Source organism: Nanorana parkeri, unplaced genomic scaffold (assembly GCF_000935625.1).
Source record: "Nanorana parkeri isolate BGI_ZX_2015 unplaced genomic scaffold, ASM93562v1 scaffold29, whole genome shotgun sequence".
Classification (NCBI taxonomy): domain Eukaryota; kingdom Metazoa; phylum Chordata; class Amphibia; order Anura; family Dicroglossidae; genus Nanorana; species Nanorana parkeri.
Genome location: NW_017306297.1, coordinates 1,135,823 through 1,148,202, shown reverse-complemented (window position 1 = coordinate 1,148,202; position 12,380 = coordinate 1,135,823). Strand labels below are relative to the sequence as shown.

Genomic DNA, 12,380 nt, shown 5'->3' with positions numbered 1-12,380 from the left:
TTCTGCATTGCGGTCATCGGAAGCCCGCCCCTCAGCGGGGCGGGCTCTCGATGATCGCAAGTACGATCTGCCCGTCCAAGGTGGGCAGATCGTATGAGCTTTCAATAAGCATACGACCATCGCAAGACAAAGGTCTTGCGATGGTCGTAAGGTGTATGGGCACCTTTACAATTTATCTGCAGATTTTCTGTGGTCAGATGGACAAAGTGCAACAGATTGGCCCAGGTGGAGATTACTCCATCCACCCAGTTAAGTGTAGGTGGAGGAATCTGTTGCACCGTTTCCATCTGACAACAGAAAATCTGCAGATAATTGTAAGGTGTATGGCCAGCCAAGGAAGGCAAATTAATTGTCGGCAAACCTCAGGTGGGGGTTTTGATTTCCTGGGTTTGGGAAACATAACAAATTAGGTCTACCTCTTTGGACCAGATTTGATGAATATAAAAATGTTGATATAAAGGCCAAGTCCTTGAGATGATGCAGCTCAGATCCTAATTTGGATCCCAGTTCACATATTTTACATTCCTGTTATTGAACATATGATTTTATTCAGTGCCAAAAATTATTTTCCTATGCAGCAGTTTCTACCAGCAAATTTATAGATAAAGGTGTAATTAGAAAAAAGCAGCAGGGACAGCTGTCTTAGGCCCAGTGAAGACAAAGAGCGTAATGTCATATTTATTTTAAAAAATGGAATTAAAATACCGGTGCGTGTGTGAGAAAGACAGCTGAGTTGTCAGAGACAGGTGACCTGACCCAAATCAAATCTCTGTAAATAATGCTTTAACTACCAGCCAGACTGACCTATTCAATCCCTGCCCTCCCTTCTTTTCAGTGGAACTGCTAAAGGGGTCCATTGGAAATTTGAGTGCTGTGGATAAAAATAGCTTTTTCCATACACTTTGCTCAGTTTTCTTTTAAGTGGTGTTTTTATTCCATTATTAACAAACGCAATACGTTTGTATGTACTATCTACAGTATAACATTAGCCATTTGCTGCTGTTCTGAGGGGCCAACTGCTGCCGAACACTTTGATCTGTAATCTTCGCTGTGTGGACTGAAGTAATAATACTCACTGCAGGAATGCATTTTTATCTTTTGTTGTTCGGTTATGTAGAATTGCTCAGGGAGTTGCATGTATAGGCTTGTAGAGGTTTACTATTATTTTAATGAGATTTAGGCTGTTTGGACTTGTATGTACTGTTTTTTTTTTTTTTTTGTTCTGCACAGTTAGGTTTACCCCTATAATTTGACATTAAAAATGTTTAAATGAAACTTCATTTAATACAATGCATTGAGAAGTTAAAGTAGCGCTCCGGGCATTCTTTTTTCAGTTTTGAGTACAGTACGAAGAGACCGAACCTCTGCCTTTTTATTGCCGCCTGTATCTCTGCTGGGGAGATTTACCATCTACTGTGCTGTCCCAGTGACAACTGTTTTGGATAGAGTGGGGAAGTGTAATGGTGACAAAAGACATTAGATTACGTCTAATCAGGCCATTTTTAGTTTGGGTGATAGTCCAGTGTCTGTAGTGCACCAAGAGGTGCTGCCAGCTGAGGCTTTTCTGGGGGAAAACAGGCTGAAAAACCCTGTCCAATTACATTTGTGTTTCCCCTGATGAGCTGAGGTAGGAGGTGTCTACAAGCGTGCCTCCTCTGCCTCTCTTCATAGACCTGAATACAGTTGTTTGCCCCAAGGAAAGTACTGGACTTCCTAAATCAGGAAATTGCCTGCATGTCTAATCGCGTTCTAAAATCTATGATTGCTCTTAGAACCACTGTTACATTTTGTCCTAAAGGGGAGATTTCAGCCACTTATCCTCTGACACACCCTGACACACAGACTGTCTCTTAAGGTGGACATACACTCTACAACCATCACAAGACTTTAGTCTTGCGATGGTTGTAAAGGGATTAAAAAAACGTACGATCTGCCTATCTTGGACAGGCAGATCGCACTCTCGATCATCGCAAGCCCGCCCCCCTGAGGGGCGGGCTTCCGATGACCGCAATGCTGAACGGGCAGTGTGCGCGTGCGCACACCGGCCCGTTCAGCATTTGTCTTCCGAGCACCGTTCTAACCAGCCGAGAATCGTACGATTCCCGGCTGGTTTTCGAACATGCTGGTTCGACAGAAGACGTGCGACCGTACAGTAGAAACGGTCGCACGTCTCCGTTCACACTGCTCGATTATCGTACGAAAACCCGATCGCATACGATTATCGTACGATAATCGTGCAGTGTATGGGCACCTTTAAAATGGGTTTTTTTTAAGTGTGAAGACAGGCAGCTGTACAAACTTCCATTTTATCAAAGGTTTTGGCTTTAACTTTTTTACTGATTTCACCTGACGTCTGCAATTTTGGGATGAAAACTTTTCAGATAGTTTAAGATTGGAAAATGATTTAATTTTTTTGCAAACAATCACTGAATTTGTGACATATTTAGGGCTGCAACTAATGATTTTATTTTCATAATCGATTAGTTGGCAGATTCATTTTTTTTAATTAATCGGATTAAAAAAAAAATGCCATCCTTAACTACCTCCCGGCCAGCCGTTGTGTATACACGGCCGGCCGGGAGCTTCTTGGATGTAACTGGGCGTGTATACACGTCCTGTTACATCCGCCCGCTCGGGCGCGGGAAATCGCCGCTATATGAAAACAGGCAGCGATACCCGTTAATATACAAGCGATCCGCCGGCTATAGAGCCGGCGGATCGCAAGTATGAGGTCCTGCGACGTGCGCCCCCCCCTCCGCGGCTCCCCCCCTCCCGTGGGGGGGTCCTAGGTGACATTAGGGGTCTTGGAGACCCCTGATGTCTCCATAAAGAGGACCTGCCACATATTTTGCTACCACATAGAGGGGTTTCTCAGCCCCCTCTGTGATAGCAATAAAGTTAAGTGGAAAAAAAAAGGAAAAACATTTAAAGTTTCCCCCCAAATTTTTAAAAAGTTACACATAAAAAAGAATGAAAAAAAACATTTTTTTTTTAAAAGTCCCCACCCCTACATACACGCATGTAAACATGCGTCAGGTGTGCATACCTGCGAAAACGACGATTGTGCCCATTACGCCGCACATGTTACATATCGCCGTGAACGTCGGAAGGAGAGCAATAATTTTAGGGCCATCAATCACTGATAATTCTAAACTGATGAGCGGTAAAAGCGTTTTAAAGCGTCGCCTATGGCCAATTTTGGGTATGCTATTTTTTTGCGATTTCGCGAGTGCCCGCAATTTTTAAGCTTGACATGTTTGGTGTCTATTTACCCGACGAGACCCCGACTTTTATATTTTACCAAAAAAAGCGGGTAATATTAGTTGTTTTATAACATAATGTAAAAAAAACGTGTTTTTTTTTTCAAAATTTTCAGTAATTTCTCCTGAATATAGTAAAAAATAAAACCCCCAGTGTTGAATAAATGCCACCAAAAGAAAGCTCTATCTGTCCCCAAAAAATGGTATAAAATTAATTTCAGTACAGCGTACACCTGGTCTTCAAGCGGTTAATGTAAGATAAAAATACACAAATGCAGTGTTGCAAACAGAGTTTACTTTGCAAAAAAAATGTGCATGCAGTTTTATTCTAATCGCACTGCACTGGAACACACAGCATTGTGGTGCCGTGCATTTCAGTGCGGGCTATCACACTATGGGTGGGAGGCGCTTTTGGGGTGCCATAGAAATAAATGGCACTGCAACCCAGCTACAGCAGCAGAAGTTGTCAGGCCAAAACCGAAAATAACTTTTTTACCACATTTTTTTTTCATTTTAATTGTATTGTAAGCGCATGGTGCTTGGATAGCTTCAGCCAGGGAATGTCAGCTGCCAGTGGCAAGATTCTGCAGATGGCAGCTGAATGTAAATGCAGCAGGTAGTGGGCTGGTGCAATAACCAGCCTGCTATTGGCCATTTTAAATTGCAATAGAAAATAGAAGCCTGGCTATTGCACCCGCCAACTGCTTGCTATGCCCTCCTCCCAGCGTTGAGAAGAGAGCTAGAGGATCCAACCAACTAATCGTCAATGAGAATAGTTGACAACTATTAAAAGTTTAACTTTTGTATTAAAACTTTTTTTTTTTTTTTTAATTTTAGATTTCAGGATATAATTTCAATTACCGACAACACTTCTCTTTCCTGGGGCCCACTCCTTGGAGTTATGACATCCTGCCATTCTCTGATTTTCTTGGATGGAATCGTACAGGGGGATCCGCTGGATCTGAAAATGTTTGAGTACACATGCTGGGTATGTACTTTTGTTTAACCACTTGAAGACCAGGTGTTTAGACCCCCTTCCTGGCCAGGCCATTTTTCAGTATTCAGCACTGCGGTACTTTGACTGACATTTATTCCGTCATGCAACGCTGTACTGAAATTTATTTTATACCATTTTTTTGGGGACAGATAGAGCTTTCTTTTCATGGTATTTATTCACCATTGGGGTTTTTATTTTTTCCTATAATTCAGAAAATTTACTGAAAATTTTGAAAAAAAAAGTGTTTTTTACATTGCTGGGAAACAATCATTATCACCCAAATTTTTGGCAAAATATAAAAGACGGGGTCACGTCAGGTAAATAGACATCAAACATGTCAAGCCTAAAAATTGCGCGCACCCGTGAAATCGCTAAAAACTACAATACCCAAAATTTACCATAGGCGACGCTTTAAAAGCTTTTACCGCTCATCAATTTAGTTTTCTCATTGATTGATGGCCCTAAAATTATCGCTCACACTGCGACGTTCGTGGCGATATGTAACATATGCGGCGTAATGGGCGCAATCATCGTTTTTGCAGGTATGCGCACCTGACGCATGTTTACATGCGTGTATGTATGGGTGGGGGCTTTTAAAAATATTTTTTATTTTTTTCCATTCTTTATGTGTGACTTTTATTTTGGAAACTTTATTTTTTTTTCCTATTTTTTTTTCCACTTAACTTTATTGCTATCACATAGGGGGCTAAGAAACCCCTCTATGTGATAGCAAAAGATGTGGCAGGTCCTCTTTTTGGAGACATCAGGGGCCCCTAATGTCACCTAGGACCCCCCTGAAGAAAGTGATGAAGCAGAGATGTGCTACTTGTTTGAGTCATCTTAATTTATACAGCTGTGACTATAACACAGTTTTAGAAAATGCTGGTTGTGGAGACCTCTTCTATGCAAAATAACAGTCATACAAGCAGATCAAAAATACACACTGTGTACTGGCCAGGCTGAGCTGATTTGGTTAACCTACATGTATGTTTTTAAGATGCGAGTGGAAACCAATGCAAACATTAGGCACATGAACACATAAGCATCTATTTGTTTTTCCTCAGGAGATTGATACCTCAGGGAATCAAAATCAAGAGGCCATGGAAACCATGATTGTGAAACCAGGCCCTGAAGCAAAAAAGGTAAAAATCTAGCACCTAGGTATTAATAAATATGAGATAACATTGGTGTTTATTTAGTACTTTCTGGATAACTGATAACTGATGTTGAAGTTCAAGTCTGAAGTGAAGGAAGGCAGAATCTGGGTAAGGTATCTCCTCTGCTACTATGCTGTAGATAATGTGCATACCTAATATATACTGCCATACGTTTGTTTTTTTTCAATGGTATATATGCTTATATTGCAGGTTGACATTGAAGGCATTGTTGTCCTGCAGCAGTTCCCTTTCTCTTCAGGCCTACAGCGCATGTCGGTGGTGACACAAATCCTTAATGGGGATGAATATGCTGTCTACATGAAAGGAGCCCCAGAGATGGTGGCCTCGTTCTGCAAGCCTGACACAGGTTACTCAATTTATTGTATGCTGAAGGCAGTGTGGAACAAGGTCCTTTAGTACTCAAGGCATAGAAACCAAAGCCCCCCTTCCTTTCCACCCACCCACTTACGTGAATTGACTAGTCCATGACACAGACTCGGTGATGATATAAGTTATCTTGTGCTGCCACTACCTCGTTGCACATGAACATCAAGAAATAATTACAAGCACAAGCAAACCTAAAAACAAAACTTTAAGAATAAAATCGCACAACCAAAAACCTGTTCACATAGCCAAAATCAATGCTGTACTGACACATGTCAGCAGAGACCCAATCAGTACCGTTATGACAAAGCCAGAAATATGTCCATAAAGCTGGAATAGGTGCCATACTGATATAAAATTGGGGAAGAGGTAGAATATTTGTCAGGTTTTTTTTATTTCTGTATCTGTCCCTATTGAAAAAAAAATATTCTCATGTCCTGTCTTCGAACCACAGCAGGAAGTGAGAGAGAGTTTCTTCATATTGTGGAGGAACTCCACCTTTCACAGAAGGCTCCAAAACAGGTGTTGAGAGAGATACCCCAGTCTACTGTCATCATTTGGATTTTCCTTCACAGGGACAGGATACAAAGGTGAATCATTTTAATAGGGATACAGCCAAAAAGTATGACCTGGGGTTTTAACCATTTAAAACATCTATACTGAAAACGCATTGGAATGACAGATCCATCCTCACAAAATTCATAGTACATCAGGGAATGCCAAATAATAAGTTATTTGCAATCATTTCAGTATTTACATAATCTTGGTAGTCAAGCAGGAAGCTAATGAGACTATTTTATTTATATCAAACAGTTCCCATCAACTTCACGGAAGAGCTGGAGCTTTACACAAAGCAGGGATTTCGAGTTCTTGGTCTGGCATACAAGCTTCTTGAGAAAAATGAAAGTCAGAGAATCAAAGATTTAAAGCGGTGAGGCTCCAAAATGTACTCATGGCTGCAGGTTTATGAGCTTGCTCAGTAGAAAAACTGAAATACCTCTGCTCTTTTTTATGTATGAAAAGTATCTGTTATTATTTAACCTAATCTAGCCTATTACCTTCTGCTAAAATAAATATCTTCTGATTTCTTTCTTAATAAAATGATTGTTGGTATGCAGATTTGTAGAAGAGGCAGGAAATGTATGTATCCCTCTTCAAAAGAATTCCTTCTCACTTCTTGGCCAGGAGTGACAGAAGAAAGTGAGAGTATGTCTCCCTGTAGTTTGGAGAAATTCCTCCTTTGACAGAAGATCCAAAACAAGTGTTGAGAGATACTGCAGTCCCCTATTCCAGTGACAACTGTCATCATTTGTATTTCCCTACACTAAGACAGGATACAAAGGTGTATCTCCTAAACAGGGATACAGCTAAAAAGTATGACACAGGTTTTAACTAGACATGTGCGATTCGTTTCGTAGATTCGTAAGCATACGAAATCCGAATGGCAGTTTCCGAATTTATATCCGAAATACGAAATTCGGATACGGAATCCGTTAACGGAATTCGTATTTCGTTTTGCTTGACCAATCAGAGGTGCTCTTCTGCTGCTGAGAGTTGCATTACAGATACAGGCAGGAAATACGAAATTCCGTTGACGTATTTTTGTTCCGTTACAAACATTCGTTATATTGAAGGTAAAAAGCAAAGTACATTTATATTGGAGTTGAAGGTAGTTTTTTTTAAGTCCGAAATACGAAATTCGGATACGGAATCCGTTAACGGAATTCGTATTTCGTTTTGCTTGACCAATCAGAGGTTCTCTTCTGCTGCTGAGAGTTGCATTACAGATACAGGCAGGAAATACAAAATTCCGTATACGTATTTTTGTTCCGTTACAAACATTCGTTATATTGAAGGTAAAAAGCAAAGTACATTTATATTGGAGTTGATGGTAGTTTTTTTTAAGTCCGAAATACGAAATTCGGATACGGAATCCGTTAACGGAATTCGTATTTCGGATAAAAAACAACTACCACATCGACTCCAATATTAACAAAGGTATTTTTGCTTTTTAACGTCATCATAACGAATGTTCGTAAAGTTACGAAAATGTGCCGAAACTAACGAAAAATACATATTTCGTACGAATCCGAATTGAGTTTCGGATACGAATTATGAAATACGAAATAATGGATATTACGAAACTAAACGGAACAAATTTTTTGACGGAGCACAAGTCTAGTTTTAACCATTCCATACAGTGGTCTAAAACAACTATAGCTGGAGTTTCACTTTAATGTTAACAGTTAAATTATGTATTCTGATTTTGTTTTTTAATTTTTGGACATTTGGCACTTTATTGAATAATTAATTGTATTCATGAGGCCATTTGCAGGATTTTAATGCAATTTTGTACTTTGATATATGTTGGCCCTTTATTAAAGAAAACATGTACTAGGAGAATATGTAGGCTTACATTATTGACCTCTTTGTGACAGCCTGACTGCTCATGTGGCTTTAATACTTTCTGAATTGATGAGAATTCTGATTTAAGCTGACATTCTGTTCTGCATACTTGTTCCATGTCAGAGGCAGGCAGACCACTGTTATTCCTAGGAGAAGGTCAGCAAGGGAAGCCCTCATATCTGTCAGTGCAGGTTTCTTTTTAATATAATGTTTTATAATTCATTAAAACTCATCTCTGTGCAAAAAAACCCAAAAAACATTTTCCATGGGGCTGCCCCTTACAATGCAAGGGTAAAGTACTCATTTATGTCTAGTGGCTGGAGTAAAGTATATTTACTAAGCTGATACAAGCTCCAATCGGCTCCCTCTGGGATGCTAGATCTGATCCCTGCAGCCTCTTCTCCTGTGGGCTTCGGCAGCCTAAGGACCGCTGACACCATCATGTCTAATGCAGGTTTCATAGACCTGTATTAAATGTGAGGATGCCAAGTGACATTCCACAGCTGGGGGGAGAAAGGAAGAGCTGGGAGAGTGGAACCAGGTAAGTTACCTGCTTTACTCCAGTCCCTAGACAAAAACGAGCACTTAACTTTTTGCAGTGTGGGGGTAGTCCCAAAGCAAGGGTAGATTTTTGTTTGCCTGGAGAGTTCGTTTAAGGAACACAGAATCAGTAGTAATTTTGAGACAAATTGGTTACACTGCAGTTTTTAGGAGGAATTGGAGACTGGCAAACAAACATATGGCTTTGGTTAACCAGTTATAACCCCACTCCATGCATGCTTCAGTTGTCTGAGACCATACTGGTCCTTATTGAATCTCCTTAAAAATAGAACAGCCTGTTGCATCCTAATCCTGTAGCAGTGGATGCTTTGGTGGCCCATGGGATCAGTACTGCTTGATCTATGCATTCCCTGCTCTGAAAATCCTTCCTAACTCTGCAGGATCAAGATAAAGAGCATGCCAGTGCTCCTCCTAGCTCCAGACTGGCCCAGGTGGAAGTAGTATTACAACTTGATCAAACTGCTGGTAGACACCCAGTGGGATCTTCCAGATTGACCGGATGTCGTAGTCCAAGGAATTTACCAATTTAGCAACCTGCTTCATAGTTGGTGGTTCATGGCATGGCTGTTCAAGCCCAAATCGTGACAGAGGTCTCTCTGATTTGGTAATTTCTATGCTGTTAAAAGCTAGGCAGTCAACCTGTCACAAGGACTATAATTGCATATTGAATGCTTACTTCTCTTGGTGCAAGGAATGAATCTTTCACTACAGAAAATACTCCATAGGGAGAATCCTGGCCTTGTTGCAATCTAATCTGATCAGTATTTGGCCAGAGTACCATCAAGGGGAAAATCTTGGTACTTGTGGGCGGTTTCTAAAGACCACTAACCTTCCATTCCTTGGTTAAACCTTTGTACAGAGTGTCTCATGTGACTCAATTGGTTTTGAATCTGGTTCTATCTGCTCTTCAAAGACCACCCATTAAACCTATCAGGGATATTCCCCTTTTTACTCTCACCCACAAGGTTGTGTTCCATGTTCCCACCTCATCTGCAATTGTCCTGTAAAGAACCCTTCCTGGTCTTCCAGAAGGATAAGGCGGTGTCAAGGCCTCCTTCCTTTCTTAAGGTGGTTTCAGCTTTTCCATCCCTTTGTCCAGCTCCCGTGTACTGTAAGGAAATTTCCTCCATTGTCTAAATGTGATCTGTGGTGTTCCAGAGTATCTCTCTGCCACTGCTCCCATCAGGAAAAGGGATGACCTTAATGGAGGTATCAGCTTCTCATTTTTGCCATCTCTAGGTGGCCTGATGTCAAAAAGCTTCCTGGGCTTTTCAACATCAGGCAACTGTTTGCCAGGTTTACAAGACGGCCAACTGGCCTTCTGTTCACACATTCTCTAAGTTTTATCAGGTAGATCAGGTCTTTATCTGATGCCAGCTTTGGGTGTAAGGTGTTTTAGGCAGCTTCCAGTTTGTTGTTTTGTGGGCCTGTTAGACTTTTTGTCGCACATAAAAGTGCACAATAAACCGCGGGGGAAAAAAAATCCTATTCGTTCCTATGGCCCCCGTTCACACCTGAGCATTTTGTCGCAAACTGTAAATTTCCTGTGGCTGGAAAATGTACATGAGCGTCTTTTTGGCAAAAGCAGCAGTATAACCCAATTTCCTCAGAATTACTACTGAACTTGTGTCACTTTATGAGCTTCAAGAAACTGATTTTACGGTAAGTACAAATCCTGTTTTACACACCTGACTTTTACGCTATTGCAGGTTTATTAACAATTCTGTGTTTTGCTATAAGGGATGAGGTGGAATCTGACTTATCCTTCCTTGGGCTTCTGGTGATGGAAAATCGTCTTAAACTGGAAACAAGGCCAGTATTACGAGAGCTCTTTAATTCGAGTGTCAGGACTGTAATGATAACAGGTACAAATCACTAGTTTATTATATTTTCATGGCACAGTTTCGTAAAGAGGGATCCAGGATGTGACATTTGTACCATTTACATGTAACCCCTTCCTATATTTAAAATGTATGTACAGTGTGTGTGTGTAGATTCTTTCTCTCTCTCTCTCGCTAGATAGATGGATAGATAGATATAGAGAGAGAGAGCGATTTCCCTTTACTTCCTGTCCTGGAGACGCAATAGGAAGTGAGAGAAAATATTTAAAAAGTGAGTGGACTTGCCATCTTAGACAGTTGTCACTGGAATAGGTTACACCATTGGAAGGTTTTTCCTCACCTCATGTTTTGGTGACAACTGTAAGATATGGAATTCCCGTCACCTAATGTTTCCTGAAAAAAGGAGAGGTTGAATTTCCTCAGCTGGGACTAATCCTTTCCTATTCTATCCAAACTAAAAAAAAAAAAGGGCCTTTGCTATGTATCTCTTTTTCTATCTGCTTGCCGTCCGTCCGTTTTTTTTACAACAGGCGAACGGCAAGCAGTTAACCATGTTATTTCAAATGTCATTTGACCAAATAAACTGTAGTAATATTTAATATGGTAATACAGTTATGTAAATGGTATTCGTAGAATTTTAGTACTGACCAGGTTGTATACACTTTCCAGAGAACATTACATTATCCAATTTAAAGGAGAACTATGAGGTGAGTGATTTCCACTCATCCTCATAGTTAGAGCCGACCTGTGACAATGAAACTGTCACAGGTTGGGTCACTGCTGCCTGCAGGGATTCACCCCTCTCCGAACCTCCAGCGCTGAGTTGATGAACGAACGGGGGAGGGGGTGGACGCAGCTGGCTCTGCCTCTAGATAGGCAGAGCCAGCTGTCACTCACGCAGCTGGGTGGATCACAACAGTATTGCCGGATCCGTCCCGGCTGCGGCGCTCTTAGTATATGGCTGGCAATAGCCTGTGATATACTGAGCTTTGGGTCAGGGGAAGAGGTTAGTATATGTCCTACCGTGACCCTGAAGAGAAGGCTTACCCCATGGTTCTCTTTTAATTACACTTCCTTGTTCTCTGTGCTGTATCACACTCTTGTATAACAATGCAGTGTTTATCTTCTAGGTGATAATCTTCAGACAGCTGTGACTGTTGCCAGAAACTCTGGGATGATAAGTGAAGGAAGTAATGTGATTCTGGTTGACGCCATGGAGCCCAATGAAACTAACCTGGCCTCAATCACATGGACCCTACTACCTGGTCTGAAGACAAAGCGTTTCGATGATGTGGTAAGAAGCATAGATATACTGTCTTTCAGGTCTGCACTGCTTGTACATGCCATTAAATATGCTAGCAATGATAAATATATGTTCAAAAACGTCCCTTTTTATCATGTTAAGTTTTTTCTGATTTAAATGTTTATACACCACTTACTTTAACACACTGAACACGTGTTAATGTACTGAATAAGGTGTCCACAAGTAAAATTATTGCAAATGATTCTGATGTAATTTTGTTTAACAGGCTGGTATTGCAATTTGAAATATCCAATAGCAGGCTGGCTATTGCTCCCAGCAATGAAGTAAAAAAAAAAAAGAAACGTTTTAAAAATATACTAAGATAAAAAAAGTTAAAAAAAATAAAGTTACATTAATAAGAAGTAAAAAAAAATAAAGTGAAATAAATGTAAAAAAAGTTAAATAAATAAAAAAAATTCAAAAATAAAGTTAAATAAAAAGTAAAAATGTAAAAAAATAATAATTTTAATA

At 40.4% G+C, this 12,380-nt stretch overlaps 1 protein-coding gene across 1 annotated transcript in view; it reads left to right on the top strand.

Moving 5' to 3' along the window:
• The window catches only part of LOC108795683 (probable cation-transporting ATPase 13A4), an 83,784-nt gene that overhangs the window by 46,478 nt on the left and 24,926 nt on the right, over positions 1–12,380 (top strand). The window contains exons 14-19 of the mRNA XM_018566981.1: positions 4,098–4,248; positions 5,322–5,399; positions 5,625–5,781; positions 6,612–6,729; positions 10,506–10,630; positions 11,737–11,900. Coding sequence (XP_018422483.1) covers positions 4,098–4,248; positions 5,322–5,399; positions 5,625–5,781; positions 6,612–6,729; positions 10,506–10,630; positions 11,737–11,900 — 793 coding nt within the window. The remainder of the gene's footprint in view (positions 1–4,097; positions 4,249–5,321; positions 5,400–5,624; positions 5,782–6,611; positions 6,730–10,505; positions 10,631–11,736; positions 11,901–12,380) is intronic.